Source organism: Rana temporaria, chromosome 5, assembly GCF_905171775.1.
Source record: "Rana temporaria chromosome 5, aRanTem1.1, whole genome shotgun sequence".
Lineage (NCBI taxonomy): Eukaryota > Metazoa > Chordata > Amphibia > Anura > Ranidae > Rana > Rana temporaria.
The window spans coordinates 72,051,397-72,070,928 of record NC_053493.1 but is presented as its reverse complement, the minus strand read 5'-3'; the positions used below and the strand labels follow the sequence as shown (position 1 = coordinate 72,070,928).

The 19,532-nt window shown below is 43.2% G+C and overlaps 1 protein-coding gene across 3 annotated transcripts in view; it reads left to right on the top strand.

The window, feature by feature from the left end:
- UBE3C (ubiquitin protein ligase E3C) overlaps positions 1–19,532 on the top strand; it is a 158,127-nt gene that overhangs the window by 74,712 nt on the left and 63,883 nt on the right. For all 3 annotated transcript variants that reach the window (XM_040352702.1, XM_040352699.1, XM_040352700.1), the window contains exons 12-16: positions 993–1,079; positions 3,290–3,447; positions 5,395–5,627; positions 11,093–11,197; positions 16,102–16,189. In XM_040352702.1, coding sequence (XP_040208636.1) covers positions 993–1,079; positions 3,290–3,447; positions 5,395–5,627; positions 11,093–11,197; positions 16,102–16,189 — 671 coding nt within the window. The remainder of the gene's footprint in view (positions 1–992; positions 1,080–3,289; positions 3,448–5,394; positions 5,628–11,092; positions 11,198–16,101; positions 16,190–19,532) is intronic.

The following is a 19,532-nucleotide window of genomic DNA, read 5'->3' as shown; positions in this document are numbered from 1 at the left end:
AATGCAATTTAAATGCATTTTTTGCTGTGAAAATGACAATGGTCCCAAAAATGTGTCAAAATTGTCCGAAGTGTCCGCCATAATGTCGCAGTCACGAAAAAAATCGCTGATCGCCGCCATTAGTAGTAAAAAAAAAAAAATAATAAAACTATCCCCTATTTTGTAAACGCTATCAATTTTGCGCAAACCAATCGATAAACGCTTATTGCAATTTTTTTTTACCAAAAATAGGTAGAAGAATACGTATCGGCCTAAACTGAGGAAAACATTTTTTTTATATATGTTTTTGGGGGATATTTATTATAGCAAAAAGTAAAAAATATTGAATTTTTTTCAAAATTGTCGCTCTATTTTTGTTTATAGGGCAAAAAATAAAAACCGCAGAGGTGATCAAATACCACCAAAAGAAAGCTCTATTTGTGGGGGAAAAAAGGACGCCAATTTTGTTTGGGAGCCACGTCGCACGACCGCGCAATTGTCTGTTAAAGCGACGCAGTGCCGAATCGCAAAACCTGGCCTGGGCATTTAGCTGCCTAAAGATCCGGGGCTTAAGTGGTTAACGGAACAAATGGGAAGTGGAAAAGGCATATGCAGGCCTGGCCAGGAAGATTGACAAGTGGCTATGCAGTCTAATGGGCAATATCGTACTGGATAGGAGAAAGCCGATTGTAACACTGGGGCTGGAGCAGGGCATACCATAAAGTGTTACTGCTCCAGAAATTGATATTTTATATTTTATATTGTGTTAAAAGAGAGAAATTCCCAGACAGACCCCCCCCCCCCCTGGGCTGTCTTTATTTATTGCCACTAGCATGGTTGCAGTGTTTGCTGGATAGCACTAGCACCTGACAGATTGGCTTTACTAGATTCCTGGAATGGCTCTGATTTCACACACAGGTGACTACATTGTGAAACTACAAGATTTGATTATGTGCAGTAGGATGTAGGAAGTCCTGTTTTCTCACTTGCTGTTTATATTTTTTTTCTTTCAGACTTCTATACAGCCTCGCCTTTAATGCTAGATTTTTAAGACACGTTTGGTACTTAATATCTTCTATGACAACAAAAATGATTACAGGGTATGTATGTCTACAATATTCAAAATGTTCAAAAAAACATTGTACAGCTATGTGGTAATTTTGGAAACTTCTAAAATCAATTGAATAAATTATGTTGTGTAGATGGGAACATTTTTTTTTTTTGTTATCTATTTTTCTCCAAGGTAACCATAATAATTGTTATATTGATTGATGGTATGCTGAATGATGCTGTGTGCATGTAGATATAGTCCAGCCTTTTTCCACTTTTTTTAATCTAAAGGCTAGGTTCACACTATAAATTGCCTTTGAATTGCACAGGAATGTGCACTGCAATCCTGTGCAATTCACATGCGATTCAGTGTGGTGTGATTTGAACCCATCCATTTTTAATGGGCTCAAATCACACCAAGCTGGTGCATGCAATCATGGAAACACACTGCAATCAGGTTGCATGGTAGTTTATACCATGCGATCTGGAGCAGTCAAACACAGTAGCCCGCCGTACGTTTGTGCGGGCGTAGCGTATGTTATTTATGCTATGCCGCCGCAACTTACACGGGCAAGTGCAGTATTCACAAAGCACTTGCTCCGTAAGTTGCGGCGGCGTAGCGTAAATGGGGCCGGCGTAAGCGCGCCTAATTCAAATGAGTATGAGGGGGGCGTGTTTTATGTAAATGGGTGGTGACCCGACGTGATTGACGTTTTTCCCGAACGGCGCATGCGCCGTCCGTGGAATTTCCCAGTGTGCATTGCTCCAAAGTACGCCGCAAGGACGTCATTGGTTTCGACATGAACGTAAATTACATCCAGCCCTATTTGCGAACGACTTTCGCAAACGACGTAAAAAATTCCAAATTCAACGCGGGAACGACGTCCATACTTAACATTGCGTACGCCTCATAATAGCAGGAGCAACCTTACGCCGAAAAAGCCTAACGTAAACGACGTAAAAAAATTCGCCAGGCGTACGTAAATTTGTGAATCGGCGTATCTAGGTCATTTGCATATTCTACGCCGAAATGACGGAAGCACCACCTAGCTGCCAGTGTAAATATGCACCCTAAGATACGACGGTGTAAGAGACTTACGCCAGTCGGATCTTAGGCTAATGCCGGCGTATCTTGCTTTCTGAATACAGAAAGAAGATATGCTGGCGCAGCTTTGAATTTACGCGGCGTATCTATAGATACGCTGGCGTAAATCAATGCTGAATCTAGCCCACTATGTTTCCGACCTGCATTTGGGATGGGCGACCGGTCTGGCCCGAGCATGAGTTCAAGCCGAACATTTGGCCTTTCGCCAAACAGCCAAATTTGCAAGGTGTTGGCCTTGATGAACACGCTGCACAGTGCATTCTGTGCCCTGATTGGGTAAGCCTTGCACAGTCAGGGCGCAGTGTAAGCTGGCTGTTCAGGAACGGGGCCAGAAAGCAGGCCCACTGCGTCCTCAACAACTGATGAGTCATCAGCTGTCAAAGGGTTTCCATACCAGGCCACATGCCCTTAACATGGGGGAATGGGTGCTTTGGGGCAGGGGGACTCTGCGCCCCCCACCCCAAAGCACCTTGAGCTGTGGTTGTCGGGGTCTGTGGGTAGGGGGCTTATCAGAGTCTGGAAGTAACAAGGTGGCCCCAAGATCCTGCCCCCCTTCAATGCGAATGGGTATTGGGTTCATCGTACATATTCACCAAAAACAAAAAAGTGTCAAAAAGTATGAAAAACAGGAAACCGTTTTTGAAAAATCCTTTAATGAAAATAAAATAAAAAATGTCCCTCATTGTAAATCCACTATCAATCATGACAACCGACGGACCCGAAAAATAGAAAAAAATGAAAATGTTTCCACCTCCTGGCATGCCTCCCACCGACTGCTCGCCCTACACTTTGACATAGGATTTGCTGTTTGGGTTAGAACATTTCCCCTGTTCAGGAGTTCTGCTGCGAACCAAATGGGGGTGTTCGGCCCATCCCTGGTGGTCAGTGTAGCAGGGCCCTTTTAGATGGAAGGTCAGTGGAATGGTGGCCCGTTGCACTGGTGGTCCTTGTAGGACCTCTTGCATTGATTGACACTGGTCCAACACTTCTGGCTCTGTGAGCCAGTGATGATGGTGGCTTGACATTGCTAAAGGAACCCCTGAGAAAGGCTGATGGAAACATTGTAACATTATCATTGTGATGGAAAGTTTCTGCATAAATAACTTTAATGCTCGTCAAGCATTGCTTTTAATTAGTATTTGTATTTCCAAATAGGTCCATGGTTCCGCTATTGCAAGTGATATCTAGAGGCTCTCCGATGTCATTTGAAGACTCCAACCGTATTATCCCTCTCTTTTACCTCTTCAGTTCATTATTTAGTCATTCCCTTATCTCTATACATGATAATGAATTCTTTGGTGATCCCATGGAAGGTGGGAAAAAGTTTTTTCTATTTAAAAAAAAAAAAACTACAACGTGTTTTTCATGAATATACATTTTGAGTTATTATTGTATATTAAAGTATAACTGAAAGCATTTTATTTATTTTTTGTTTTTTTAGGTAGGTATTCTCTTCATTGCTGTCTGTGCTCCTATTGGGGACATTCACCCCTTTCCATTTCACCATTATCACCAAAAATGAAAGGAAATCCCACATTTTTAGTGGTCTCCAGGAAGAGAGTGATGATCTTCCATTGGGGACACTAATTGTGGTGACCAGGGATTTCTCTCATTTTGGAGGGATTTCTCCTCACTTTCTGTTGCTGTTGGACAGGAAGTGAATGGAAATCTCCCCCTGATGAGACACAGACCTGACAAGAGTTACCTTACTGTATCCAAAATGAAAAACATTTTTTTACCTTTAATTTCAGTATTGGGTAAAAGCTAAGTTAAAAGAAAACTGCTAAATACACAGTATATGTAAATTGGTTAATCGGGCAAAGGATTTATGATTCCGTTTAGTCAGTCTTGTGATCCAGGTTTCCTTTCCAAACAGTATAGCCTGCTTTTGGACCTGCAGATTACAATGCAGCCTGATCATGTCTATGCTCTCTACTCTTGTAAGCTCCATGCACATTAGGAGCAGAAAAAAAATCAGCGTTTTAGCTTGAAAAACATGGCATAAAAAACACCAATTGAGAGTATATTGTACAAAGTTTAGGCGAGTTTATGAGCGTTAGAGTTTACAGGCGTTTTTTGCACTTACCGTATTTATCGGCGTATAGCGTGCACCCCTAATGTGGACCCGCAATTCCTGTAAAAAAAAAAATTCTTAGTACTTACAGTTTTGGTGTCTTGCGTGGCGGCCTCGTCGGGTCCGACGTCCGTCTGCGGCTTCGGTGGTATCCTCCCGGCTTCTCCCGCGCTGTCTCCCCGTCGAATCGCCCTTTCCCACGCTCAGTTTGAACGCCTCTGCCGATGTATTCGGCCAGGCTCGGCTTCGCTCGTGCTCACGCTTTGTGACGTTTATGCGTGAGCACGAGCGAAGCCGAGCCTGGCCGAATGTAGCCAGGTGTACTGCACTCGGTATACGTCGGCGCAGGCATTCAAACTGAGAGCGGGTATCAGCGTATATCGCGCACCCACGATTTTCCCCTTATTTTAAGGGGAAAAAAGTGCGCGGTATACGCCGATAAATACGGTAATAACACTCCCCTCTGCAAAAGTTAACTCCCAAATAAATAAAAAAACATTGAAACTTGACGTTCACACGAGATAACAGGAGTTTAGGAGCAATTGACGTATTTACAGCTCCTAAACTTCTCCAGAAAGCACGATCGAGAAGGATTTTGTTTTGCTGCCTCTGAACGTCTCTGTCAGAAAATGCCTGTAGTCGTCATAATATGCAAAGACCCATAGAATACAATAGAAGTGCTTCTACGGACAGGTGAGGAAAACACCAAACGCCTGTAGAATCAACGTTTATTTTTTATTTATTTTTCCAGTGTGCATGAAGCCTCAGTCTGTTGTTTGTAAGCAGTAGAGCCTTTTGTCTGAGTGCTGTGCCTCCCTCTCACAGTCCAGTCCTCCGGTAAAGCCTATTACACAGGTCCAAATATCGGGCAGCATCAGCCAGTTTGATAAAAAACAGTTGAAATTTGACCCATGTATACGGACGGCAGCCTGTCCGACAGAAGCTGGCCGTTCGGTAGCGTCTGCCGATTGGCATCCAATCAGCGCCCAGGGTGTCCTGCCAAGAGAAAAGCTTTTAAAGGAGCCCCAGTGTGCATGAGAGCGAAGTGTCATTTATGTTTACAGTTCCAACCATTTACACAGTGATTTAATATTGTTGATATTATAGGCACATGTCTGCAATTTATCCCATTTCTCACGCTCTGAGCAGTAATGATATAGATATATTTTTTTTTCTTTTTTGGCAGCTGTTGGTCAGCAGAATTCCTCAATGATGCCTTTCACATTAGAGGAACTGGTAGTATTATCTCGCTGCCTAAGAGATGCTTGTTTAGGGATCATTAAATTGGCATATCCAGAAACGAAGCCAGAAGTGCGAGAGGAATATATGGCTGCTTTTCGAAGTGTTGGAGTAACGACCAATTTGGAGATGCAGCAACGTATACAAACGGAACAAAAAAGGTGGATCCAGCTTTTCAAGGTAACTAATAGTTCTAGTCAGTGCAATTCCTAAAACAAACCTCTGCTATGCCCATGCAAGCAAAGGGTAAGTATACTTTAAAAGTATATTTACTCTTTCAGGCTGAACCCATTGGACCCAGACAGGGATTTGAGAGAGGCGGCAGAAAAGTTTTTATTGAACAAATGAGTATGAAAATACAGTCAGCATCTGACAATCCAATATTGCTTAGTTACAGTATCAGTTTGAAATATCCGTAATGAGCATCCTACTAATCCGTACAAAATATCGTTTCTCAACCGGTGATAATTTCCAAGGATATTCCCATCTAGGTCCCATCCACAATAACCTTCGGGTACTCGATCTCCCTCACCTGGGGGGGGGGGGGAGGCGTCTCTTTAATTAGTCGTCTTGCCTCGCGGCTGCCCAATTAAAGAGCCACCCCTGGGGGTGGGTAGCAGAGCTCTGCCGCACTGGCAGCGATTTGATTTTGGATTCCCCGCCTGTGTGCTCAGCTGGCTTTTCCAGATCCCTCTCGCCTGCCCCTCGCAGCGTCGCTAAGCTCAGTGTTCTCCCCAGACAGAGTCCCACCCCCCTGAGTCTGCTGCATCCATTCCAGCGTGAAGTTCAAGCACACAGGAGCCCTATGAGAGACGGGGGACACTTGAGGCTTGTCTGCCAGGCCAGCCCCCCCCCTTTTAATCTTTTAATACTATAAATGTATCAGATAGCTACAGGTATAAACAGCAGAACAATGCTATCCACAGGCTTCAGTGGCTTAAAACCATTTTTTCCATTGAAGTCTTCGGCTTGCATATGATCACTTATGTCACAGCTGACACCTGATCAGCAACCAACTGATTGGTTCCCCCTTATTAGTGGGAAACAAAGCTGCCACTGAGAAATCTGACTGACAGCTAGAAACCATGCAATGAGTTATCTTCTAGCTGTCAAAGGGAGAATATTCATTACCGTATCCTCAGCCTGTTTTTATAGATTGATGAATTGCAAGTGGGAATAGGTTTAAGAATGCATGTGTTAAAGGATAAGGTCACCTTTAAAAAAAAAAAAAAAGATAAATGCATATTTTTTTGCAGGTAAAAAATGTGCATTTACAATTTTTATTTTTTATTTTTTTAGGAGCCTGGAAAGCATTACACAAGTGATCAACAGATCGCTGATGTCATGCAAGTCTCCTGCAGACTGTCAGTGTAAGCTGTCTACGATGTACGAAAAGGCAGTTTTACACTGACAGGAAGAATCAATGAACTACCAGAGCGCAAACAGCGCTGTGTTAGTTCATTGAGAAGTACAAACTGACAAAGGATTGACAGTACATGTAGTTGATACATTCACAGAACCCAGTATATGAATGAGGCTGCTGTGTGGGGCGGAGCCACGCTCTTTTCAAAAAGTGACAGCTGGTACGGGGAACTTCTCCCCGTACTGCTGTCACACAGATGCAGCGGATCACTGAGCAGCTGCAGGAGTGGGAACGTGTTACATGTTCCACCCTAAAAACATATTCCTAAAGGTGACCTTATCCAATTAAAGTGGTTGTAAAGGCAGAAGGTTTTTTTATCTTAATGCATTCTATTCATTAAGATAAAAATCCTTCCATATGCAACAGCCCCCCTAATACTTTCCTGAGCCCCATCTCGATCCAGCGGTGTTGCACGAGAGACTCAGCTGTCCCAGACTCTCCCTCCTCATTGGCTAAGATGGCAGCGAAGCGCCATTGGTTCCCACGGCTGTCAATAAAAGTCAGTGAGTCAATGAGGAGAGAGAGGGTGCGGGGCTGGGCCACGGCTGCATGTCTGAATGGACACACAGAGCAGCAGTTTGGCTTGGGTGCCCCCATAGCAAGCTGCTTGCTGTAAAGGTACTCAACAGGAGGGAGGGGCTAGGAGCGGCGACGAGGGACCCAAAAAGAGGAGGATCTGGACTGCAAAACCACTACACAGAGCAGGTAAGGATAAAATTAGGGTTGTCCCGATACCAGTTTTTTAAGACCGAGTACAAGTACCGATACTTTTTTCAAGTACTCGCTGATACCGAAACTTTTTTTTTTAATGTCATGTGTCAGTATTTTTTTTTATTTTACAATTTTAGTTTTTCACTATTTTTTGTTTTTTATACAATGCTTTCTTGAGGGGGATGGATGTGTCAGTGTGATTTTTATTTTAGTATGTATTATTTTTTACAATTAATTATTTTTATTATTTATTGCTATTTTTTCTTTCTTAGCCCTGTTGGGGGGCTTTGATGAGATATCAGGGGTCTTAACAGACCTCTGACATCTCCCCTTTGAGACAGAGAAAGGGACTAGGGACACAGATTCCCCAGTCCCTTTCTCAGCTGCACTGGAAATGAATGGACAGGAGACAGAGGCTCCTATCCATTCATAAACTGAAGCATTGTAAACACAGTTTACGATGCTCAGTTATATGAATGGACAGAGTCAGTGATCACTGACTCTGTTCATTCAGACAAGCTCTCCATCCTGACAGAGGGGGCGGAGGAGGACATGAAGGGGGACACAGAGCACGGAGGGGGGACACGGAACATGGAGGGGGGAGAGCAGAACGGAGGACATCTGCGGCACGGCATGGAGGGGGAGAACAGAACGGAGGACAGCTGCGGCACGCACGGAGGGAGTAAGCAGAATGGCAGCGGCACGGAGGGGGGGGGACACAGGAGCATGGAGGAAGACAGCAGACAGGCAGCGGCACGGAGGAGGGGGACACAGGAGCATGGAGGAAGAGAGCAGACGGGCAGCGGCACGGAGGGGGGACACGGAGCATGGAGGGAGTAAGCAGAATGGCAGCAGGGTGAAGGGGGGGACACAGGAGCATGGAAGGAGAGAGCAGACGGGCAGCGGCACGGAGGGGGGACACGGAGCATGGAGGGAGTAAGCAGAATGGCAGCGGCACGGAGGGGGGGACACAGGAGCATGGAGGGAGAGAGCAGACGGGCAGGGGCACGAAGGGGGGACACAGGAACATGGAGGAAGAGAGCAGAACGGATGGGGAAACTGGAGATGGATACAGGGAAAGTCAGATATCGGGTAAAGTACAAGTACTCGGGGAAATGCTTGGTATCGGTCCCGATACCGATACTAGTATCGGTATCGGGACAACCCTAGATAAAATGTTTTGTTGTTTTTATTAAAACAAAACAAGACTTTAGTATATCTTTAAGAGAAATATGTAGGCTTCCATTGCTCTCCTCATTTTTAAAATTCCGACTTTCATTCCTGGTATGGAATGAATATGCAGCAACTTTATTTAGAGGGAGTCAGAGCTTCTGATCTACATACTGGTTATGGCTCTGTGATTCAGAAAGTAGCCAAATAACTAGCATTATTGAAGAGGTGGTCAGAAATGGCAACCTGACAATTCAGGATGGTTTTCCTTGATTAGTTTTCACAATTGTGAATTTATTATTTAATCCCTAAACAATTTACTTTATCTAAGCAATGATCAAATTTGTTGCATGGCTTGTATTTCTTCTGCAGTGGTGGCTGAACTAAATTAGAGGATCCACTGGGGTATGGGCAAAAATAAAGGATGCATAATTCTACGCAAATCCCAACATGTCATGTTGGGACCATCAAAATATTTACTCTCACATATGTTCACAATCTTCACACATTGGGTATTTGTGATGTCATGTTTAACTCAACAGCTGGAAGGCAACCAAATTGGTTATGTTTCCCTATTTGCAATTTTTTGTTGAGCACATTAAAGTCCTGCTTAATTAGTAGCACATCAGGATTTGTTTAATGTTGGGGTTAATGGAGCAAATGGAAAGCAAATGACTTGGTGGTGACACATGGAGATACATCGTTCTTCTTTATACGAAGGTCAGCACTTGGAACTTTAAAGGAAAAAAAAACAGAACCCTGAATAGTTCCAGTGTAAAGAAAGAAGGACTTTGATTTAGTAAGATGATTTTTTATTTCCTCCAAAGCAAACAGATCCAGTCAGCTAAAAATAATATTCTGTTCATTAAAGACACAGGAGCAGGAGAAATGCATTTTCCAAATTGAATGCTAGATTTACTGTCCGTTTAATACCAGCGACCTCTCGCTCAGTAATGTTCAGCTCAAGTCATCAGCTGTCCCTCCGGGTCTTTTATCACTGCTTTTGTCAAGCTATCTATTTAATTGAAAGAAGTTAATTGAATGAAAATGATCAACTAAGCTTGTATTAATATTGCTAATGGAACTTTCTTCTTGGCCATGTTTGGAGAGAGATGTCACGCTAGACTTTAGGAAGGACCCATTAATGCGTGCACTTAACCTGATGGGCTAATTAAGCAATGCTTATTCATTCTACAAGCCTACAATAGCCTTGATCCAACCCATTCTGTCTGATTTTACAACACATTTCACTTACAAGCATAGGCCCAATGAACATTAGCTGAAGTGAGACTAAATGATAATGTTTTCATAAGAGGGGGAAATGGCGGTAATGTGCCGTAATATGCAAGGCTTTGATGCAAGTCTTCTGCCCGAGTTCCATTTAAGTCTCAAATGGAGCAGAACAGTTCTGTTAATGTGCTTAATGAGTGCTCCTATTTAAGGAAACCTCAGACTCGCAAATCTGTTGCACTTTTCTGTTTCCAGAGCTGGGCAGATCTTGGAAGCCAAGTAGCCATACACCAAAAATGACGAGTGGCACTGATATCTTTCGGCTTTTTTGATTGTGATTGGAAGCCTATGATCTCTGGCTTCTAAAGGTGGCTGGTGGCTCATAGCTGGAATTAATAGCTCCTGAATTCTTCATTAGTTTGTATGTCAAGCACTTAAAGAGGGCAGCATTATGACTTGGTGTTTTAGTTCCTTTTATATTTCAGCATTGAGGTCACGAGTTTGATCCCTACCAGGATGCTTTGTGCATACATATTGCCCTTCCTGTGCTTTTTCATGGGTTCCCAATTGGTGGTGTAGTTTCTGCTATCCAAAAATGTACTGGAAAGTTAAATAAATTTGTTTAAGAGAATAATTGCAAATCTAGGACCTGGCTTCTGGTGGCTCTTAAAGCAGCATTAAAGGGGTTGTAAAGGTTTGTTTTTTATTTTCTAAATAGGTTCCTTTAACCACTTGCCTACTGTGCACATACACCCCCTTCCTGCCCAGACGAAATTTTAGCTTCCGGCACTGCGTCGCTTTAACTGACAATTGCGCGATCTTGCGACGTGGCTCCCAAACAAAATTGACGTCCTTTTTTCCCGCACAAATAGAGCTTTTCTTTTGGTGGTATTTGATCGCTCACTCTTGGCTGTGCATTCTGGCAGACATGTATACATTTCACAAGTGAATGGATAGAGGTAAAAAACATTTGGCAGATAAAACGGCCCCATATATGTATTTCATCTGTGAATTTGTCTGGAGTTCATCTTAAAACGTTAATCATTTTATGATTTATAGCACATAAAGTATTGTACTAATGTAGTCTGACATTTCTGTTCATTGCCTGCAGGTGATAACAAACTTGGTAAAAATGTTAAAATCTCGGGATACCAGGAGAAATTTCTGTCCGCTCAATCACTGGTTGTCAGAGCAAGAGAACATTAAAGCTGACAAAGTGAGTTTCTTCAACTTCTTTATAACCACCTTTTGATAGGTTTGTTGGATAAAAGAGTTTCCATTTCCTCAGCGCTGATTGTATCAGAGATGGTAAAGAGCACAGGTAGTAGCCTTCATGTTTTCTATTAGACCCCATTCACACCTGAGCGTTTTGTAGCTTGAAGCCTGAAGCTACAAAACGCTGGAGGGGAAAAAAACAATTACCGTATTTATCGCTGTATAATGCGCTCCCGCGTATACCACGCACCCCTAAAGTTGCCCCGAATCCTGTGGAAAAAAAGTTTTTTTTGTACTTACAGTTTTGGTGTCTTGCGCGGCGTCCATCGGCTGCCTCGTCGGGTCCGGCGTCCGTCTGCGACTTCGGGTGTCCTCTTCTGCGGCTTCGGGTGTCCTCTTCGTCGGGTCCGGCGTCCGTCTGCGGCTTCGAGTGTCCTCTTCGTCGGGGTCCGGCGTCCTTCTGCGGCATCCTCGCGTCCTCCACGCTCGTTTCCCGCACCGAGTTTGAATACTGCGCCGACATATACCGAGCGCAGTACACTCGTGTATCGTTGGGCAGGCTCGGCAACTCTCGCGCTGACGTCCTGTACGCTCAGGACGTCAGTGCGAGAGGCGCCGAGACTGCCTGAAGATACACGAGTGTACTACGCTCGGTATATGCCGGCGCAGTATTCAAACTCGTGGCGGGAAAGCGGGTATCGGCGTATACCGCGCACCCACGATTTTGCCCTGATTTTCAGGGCAAAATAGTGCGCGGTATACGCCGATAAATACGGTATTCTCTATGGAGATGGTTCACATCTCCACTACAAAATGCCTGAAGCCAGAAGTTCCAAAACGCCTGAAGCTCAAACAAGTTCTGGGACTTTTTTTTTTAGGCAAATTTGGGCGTTTTTCTGCTTTTAACATTGGTGAACATAGACTTGTCCAAAATCGCGGGAAAAAAACGCCGCAAAAATTGCGGCAAAACGTGGTAAAAAACGCGGAAAACGCTACGCTCAGGTGTGAATGCAGCCTTAGGGTTGTATAGACTGTGGGATCAATTCACTAAAGCATAACGCAGGATATGGTCATTGTGTGATATTTGCAAAATTTTACAATTGGTTATATTCACTAGCGCTGGCTTAAAATCTTTGTGTTGCTGAAACTCACTGTAAAATGTTTATTTCATTGTAACTCCTAGTAGTGTGGTATGATTCCTTTAGAATATGGTCAATGCACGTGCAATACAGTGCTCCACATATTCCAACCGGTAACTTTGTGTTTTCCACCTGCGTAAGATGTGAATTGATCATGAAGTTTCATGGTGTCATTTGTTGCCCTGTTCATACAACCTGTTTAGTAAAACTTCACATTCCTGTGTCAGCATTTTAAGTTTTTGTTGAAACACGAGGCATGCAGCATGTCACTACACAGGTTAACATGTGACCTGTCTATAGTGCAAGACCTGACACTTCCTGTGAAGAAATATATCCCACAATTTCTGGGTCTCTCAGTGTAGTGCTTGTGCAGGTGAGAGCTACAGAGTTATTGGATCTGACACAAGCAGGCAGAGCATTCACAGCCACACAGAGAGTTCACTCATGTAGTGTTTCATTACATTAGCGCTCCCACATGTGTGATGCAACACAGAATGGAGGTTGAGGTATTCATTGGATGCTGTGTGATCCAGAACAGGAAGTCGTCCTCTCTCCTTTGCGCATAGGGACAAGCTAGCTAAAGTAATACGTGGACATAGGAGAATAGATCAGCCATGACACTAAAAACATCAGGCACAACATGTGAGCCCCTACTTTACAAGGTAAGGCAAACCAACAACACAGGAAATAGAACTATAATAATACCTAGCAAATTCCATTCATGTTAATTTCATGATAAAATATCTGATTCTACACCTATGGTATGTGATATATTGATGTTAATTAAACATTGAGATGGGAAAATTACCATGAGACTGTAATGAACACCGTAAGATGTCACATCCTATCAGCGATTTGTAGCAGCAGCAGATCTCTCAGCTGTTTATATTGTGAATAGTTTATATCTTGTTGCATTGTGGATTTTTATTTTCTACATATGCAGCACAAAAAAATATGCTGTTTCTTCAGTTGTTTTTTAAGCTAGCTGCTAATATTTGGTAACACAATCACCATAAGGCCCCATTCACACTGACACGTTTTTCAGGCGGTTTAGTGCTAAAAATAGCGCTGCTATACCACCTGAAAAAATCGTGCCCTGCAGTCTTCAATGTGAAGCGGTGCGGTACCAGGACCGCTCCAAAAGTCCTACTATCCGCATCTTTGGAGCGGTATAGGAGCGGGGTGTTTACAGCTCCTATACTGCTCCTTCCCATTGAAATCAATGGGAAACCGCGGTAATACCGCCGGCAATGCGCCTCTGCAGAGGCGCATTGCCGGCGGTTTTAACCCTTTTTTGGCCGCTAGCGGGGGTTAAAACCGCACCGCTATCGGCCGAGTATCGCAGTAAATACAACGGTCGCTATACCGCCACCACACCTCCGCTGTCCCGAATGAAAGGGGCCTTATGGAACTTGTACTGGAGTCTTCTTCAACATACACAATTCTACATACTTATTGTCCTTCCTACTTTTCTCCATTGTATGCTGTATAAAGCTTGCTTCACACCTATGCGTTCTGTGTGGCCTTTCACTTGAATAGGCTGCTGTACCTGTGGGAAACAGGAAAAAGGTCCCTGTATCTTTTTAAAACCGTAGCTGCAGGGAAATCACTTGGCTCTTTTACACTTCGATTTTCCGCACCCACAAACGCACTGTGTGTTTTGCTGCATGCGGTGCAATTTAAGTATTTTGGCTATTGGTGCTATTCCCTCACGCACACAAGTGTGAACCTAGCTTTAGAGTCTGTATTGCAATATCCACACTATTCTGACCTCTAAGTAATGTAAGCAGGGACTACTAACCACATTCAGATGAATGGCCATAAACAACCCATTACTGTACTGAAAATAGTCTCAATTTTCAAGCAATGTATTTATGCTGCACCAACTAATACTCAGTAATCTATACATTCAAAGTGCATATGTGAACCATAAATAAACTCTATTTTAAAACTAAAAACTGTCTGTGAAAAGTGTTGCTTATATGGTGAATCTCCTGAAACATACACTTGCTCCATATGTATTTCTTGTATTATCCTGCTGTTCAACCATTTTCAGTGACTCCCACCACCAATGTGCCTGCGCACTCGCCTTGGACCTGTTTAAAATCAGGTTAAACGCACATTCCTCTCTGGGGATCAATGCTGCCTCCACTCAGGTGACATCACTGATGATATTCCTCCTTCGTCTCTTAACAGTGGTGATAGGGGAAAAATAGACATGTGACTCCTTTAAGAACTTGGGCTGGTTCTCGCCTCCACTTGTGTGTCTGGCCATGAGGAGGTTTATTACAGAGGATATTGGAGAAAAAAAATGTTTGTGACTCGTGCACGTCTCTGCACCTGCAGCATGAGCAATGTGGCTGTGTGCATGCGCCGTATTAATCTTTGAGGTTTGGCACCAATCCTGGGCTCTCTTGTGTAAAGGAAATAAAAATACAGCTGTTCCACTGTGACCATGGCTGGTCCATGTGCTTCCATGCCCTGCTTGAAGACAGGCAGATATCATCTTGCCTTGTTCTTGGGAGAAATCTGCTAATGGCCACTTTTAGCCATGAAGGCAGTTAAATAAGTAGTGTTTATATGCCAGGTACAGTAACCTATAATTCCCAATCAGATTTAAAGGATAATTGTTTGCACCCCCCACCTCCCCATGCTCCCAAGATCACCTTAAAATGTGGACAAGCAAGTGGTGCAGTTGATGAAGTTGCTGATGGTAGGGAAGGGGGGCAAAGTTTCAGCTTTACTTTAAGTTCTCCATAGTCCAGTTTAGTTATCCTAAGGCCCCTTTCACATTGAGGAGTTTTTCAGGCGGTACAGCGCTAAAAATAGCGCTGCTATCCCGCCTGAAAAACTCCTTCACTGCAGACTCAATGTGAAAGCCCGAGGGCTTTCACACTGAGGCGATGCGCTGGCATGAGACAAAAAAAATCTCCTGTCAGCAGCATCTTTGGAGCGGTGAGAAGAGCTGCATGTATACCGCTCCTTCCCATTGAAAACAATGTGAAACCGCGGCAATACCGCCCGCAAATGCGCCTCTATAGAGGTGCATTGCGGGCGGTATTGCCCCTTTATCAGCCGCTAGCGGGGGGTTAATACCGCACCGCTAGCGGCTGATTCCGGCGGCAATCCCGGCGGTATAGCGCCGCTATTTTTAGCGGCGTTATACCGCTCCCGCCACAGTCTGAAAGGGGCCTAAGCCTCTTTTAAACCTGGGCACTTTGACCTGAGCATATGCTCTAGAAATGCACAAGAAGAGGTTGTCTACAGTGAAAATCACTTGCCAAATCTGTCATTAGATCCAAAACATAAAAACACAGCTAAGCTATATGCAAACCTTTCATAAAAAAAATCCCAAGATTGACTCTTTCCCCTCCCATCTGCTGCGGCTGCCTATTGTTTTTTTAATGTGATGACTTGCCTTGCTTACCTATCATGATGCATGGAGAAGGGTCAGGTCAATCTTGACATTCCCATGAAAAGTGAGATTTGTATACAAATTTAGCTGCTTTTATCTCTTAATCACTGAATCTACTCGTTGTGATAAAATACGAGTTTAACGGAAAGTAGCCTATGCAATTTTTCATTGGATGCTCAGTTTGTGATATTGTTTTGTTTTACCAGCATATTCAAATGCTTGGGCTAGCCTTTGATCTCTTATCTGGGAGTGCCCAGGAAAGTGATTACAGCTTAGAATATGTTGATGAAATCTGTTAATTTATTGTTTTTGTTAATACATTTTTGACACCATTCTGATTCTCAATTTTAGGTTACCCAACTGTATGTACCATCAGCTAGGCACGTATGGAGATACCGGAGAATGGGGAGGATAGGACCGTTACAGTCTACTTTAGATGGTAACTATAAATCTTCTAGACTGCCTATAAAATGTATTTTAAATTGGCATTCATTTGGGATGTTTTATTAGGGCTTTGTGGAAATTTAAAATGAAGCTGTTGCATCCAATCAGATTGCAACTGTCGCTATTTCGGGTTAGAAACAAGAAAACATGTCTGCTTTACTAATAATGATATTTTCCTTATGTTCAGCATTTGTACATAAGGCCCATTGCTCGATAAATCCTGTGATATAGTTTGGTAACCCAGTTAAAAGTTTAAGTTAAAGGTAAACTGTCAGCCATTTTCAATATAGAAAAAAAAGGCTTGCCTATTACTAGACACCTTTGTCAGTAGGTCTTAATAACTCAGAAGAAGCCTTAAGCCGGGTACACACTAGCAGTTTTTTTCCTGCAAGAAAAAACTGACTGCTCTGGTCAGAGCCACTGTACTAACCTTGTAAGGTTAGTCCAGTGATCTCCCCCACTGAACTGTTGTGTTCTGACAGGGGGTCGCCCCCCCCCCCCCCCCCCCGATAGAACACTCCAATCAGCACTTTCTGCCATTGGCTGGCTGAGAGTGCTGACCGGGAGTCGTCGACTGCTGATTTTCCAGCATTCACGTCCGACAGAAGCCAGGCCGTTTTTTGTTTTATTTTTTAACCGGCCATTGTCTTCCGACATTCGGCCCATATACACCCGGCTTTACTGTAGTAAGAAACCCTGCCGACTGCCATTTCACTCACCAAGGTGCTTTCACTGAACATGGACGTGGCAATTTAGGGACACCTTATTTTTAGAGCTTTATTTATTTATTTTTCTTTTATATATGGATAAAAGGTTGGATTTAAAGGGGAAAAAAGAGTTTGGTTTAGTGTAATTAGCCATTTAAGCTAATTAAGCTAAGCTGTGTGTATGAACAGCTGGCTATATTTACCAGTAATTCTTCATTCTCCTACATTGGGCTTTTAATGCTGCGTGTATTGACATCGTCTGATCATAATTCTCTCCATATATTGAAATCTTGAAGGTGAAATGTAGATCAACGTGACTAATTGACCAAGTTAATTGAGTTCCGGCTTTCTAATTGAGCCTTACCTTTGCTGCACATGCAGTTCTGCCTTTCACACACTTTAACCCCTTTGCTATCACCAGCATTTTAGACAGAACAGTGAAACTGTAAGCATACAATATTAGAGAAGGAACAAATATGATAGGATCACCTAGCAGTCATAAAATATATATGAAGAAAATAAGATTGTGGCAGTGGATTGTAAGGACATTGGTGTTACACCAAATATTGTTAGTTGGGTTAACAAACCAATTCCATTTTTCCCAGTGTTCTGTTTAAGGGGAGCTCTGCCATCATGTACTAAGTACAGAATTTTCTTGTCTTGGGAATAAAAATAAAAGAGACTGATTGTTCGATATGAATGCACCATTTTGTATAAATGATTTTCATAAAAGGTTGATGGATCTCAGCCCAATCATCCACGTCTTATCCAGCAGTTTGACCTGCAATTTGTTGTTTGTGCTGTCTTTTTTGTTTGATAAACTCAACTTAAATTGGACCTGTACTGTGGAAGCTGTGCCCAGAAAAGCCAAGTAGAGGGCACAGTGCTAGTCGCCAGTAGAGTTGGGTGAATGGTTCGGGCCGAGAAAAAGTTTGGCCTGAACATCGCCTGTTTGGTCATTAACCACTTAAGCCCCGGACCTTTAGGCAGCTAAATGCCCAGGCCAGGTTTTGCGATTCGGCACTGCGTCACTTTAACAGACAATTGCGCGTTAGTGCGACGTGGCTCCCAAATAAAATTGGCGTCCTTTTTTCCCCACAAATAGAGCTTTCTTTTGGTGGTATTTGATCACCTCTGCGGTTTTTATTTTTTGCGCTATAAACAAAAATAGAGCAACAATTTTGAAAAAAATGCAATATTTTTTACTTTTTGTTATAATAAATATCGCCCAAAAACATATCTAAAAAAAAAATTTTCTCTCAGTTTAGGCTGATACGTATTGTTCGACCTATTTTTAGTAAAAAAAAATCGTAATAAGCATTTATCGATTGGTTTGCGCAAAATTTATAGCGTTTACAAAATAGGGAATAGTTTTATTGCATTTTTATTAATTATTTTTTTTTTTTTACTACTAATGGCGGCGATCAGCCTTTTTTTTCGTGACTGCGACATTATGGCGGACACTTTGGACAATTTTGACAAATTTTTGGGACCATTGTCATTTTCACAGCAAAAAATGCATTTAAATTGCATTGTTTATTGTGAAAATGACAGTTGCAGTTTGGGAGTTAACCACAGGGGGTGCTGTAGGAGTTAGGGTACACCTAGTGTGTGTTTACAACTGTAGGGGGGTGTGGCTGTAGGACTGACGTCATCGATCGAGTCTCCCTTATATAAGGGATCACTCGATCGATACGCCGCCACAGTGAAGCACGGGGAAGCCGTGTTTACACACGGCTCTCTCCGTTCTTCAGCTCCGGGGAGCGATCGCGACGGAGCGGCTATAAACAAATAGCCGCGCCGTCGTCCCGGATCGCTCACCGAGGGAACCCGACCACCGCATGTAGCGGGGGGGTCCCGATCGGACCCCCCACCCGCTAGAAGGCAAGGACGTACATGTACGCCCATTTGCCTGTACGTGCCATTCTGTGGACGTACATATACATGCGGCGGTCGGGAAGTGGTTAAGCGAACACCCGAATTTGCAGGGTGTTCGCCCCACCGAACGCTCTGCATGGCACTGCATGCTGCACAGTGCAGTCTAAGCCCTGATCTTAGCTTAGAATTGATGAATTATAAGCAAGGGGCTCATAAAAATAAATTTACAGGGCAGATACCTGACCCTGGATGTGCTAAGGGCCAAATGTTGTTCTTATCCTAATTGAAGAAAAAAATGAACACAGCCCACTGAAAAGCCACATGAAGAAAACCCACAGAGGCTCACACCAATGTTCAGAAGACTTCCACAGCTGATTATAAGATTTTCAAGATCCAGGCCAGCTAAAATCAATTGGAAAGCCATTGTGGCAGTGGCCACAACATGGTTAGAAAAAATAATAAATAGGTCAGCGTACCATACTCTGAGGCCAAACTGGAACTATAAAAATTAATAGCATGCTTTCACTTTTGGATCTATCATAGTCAAAGTTGCAGTGGAGAAAAGACACGATTGGGGCATGCTGATACCATGGTATTACCAGGATATCTGCTGCATTCGCCAATGGAACCTGTGGCCTGGAGACAAATATGATCCACTTTTTGTTGAACCAAGAGACTTGCAGACTAAATTTGGCATTCCCCAATTGCCATTATTTTTTGGGATATGAAACATGCTAGTGAGGTGGTAAATCA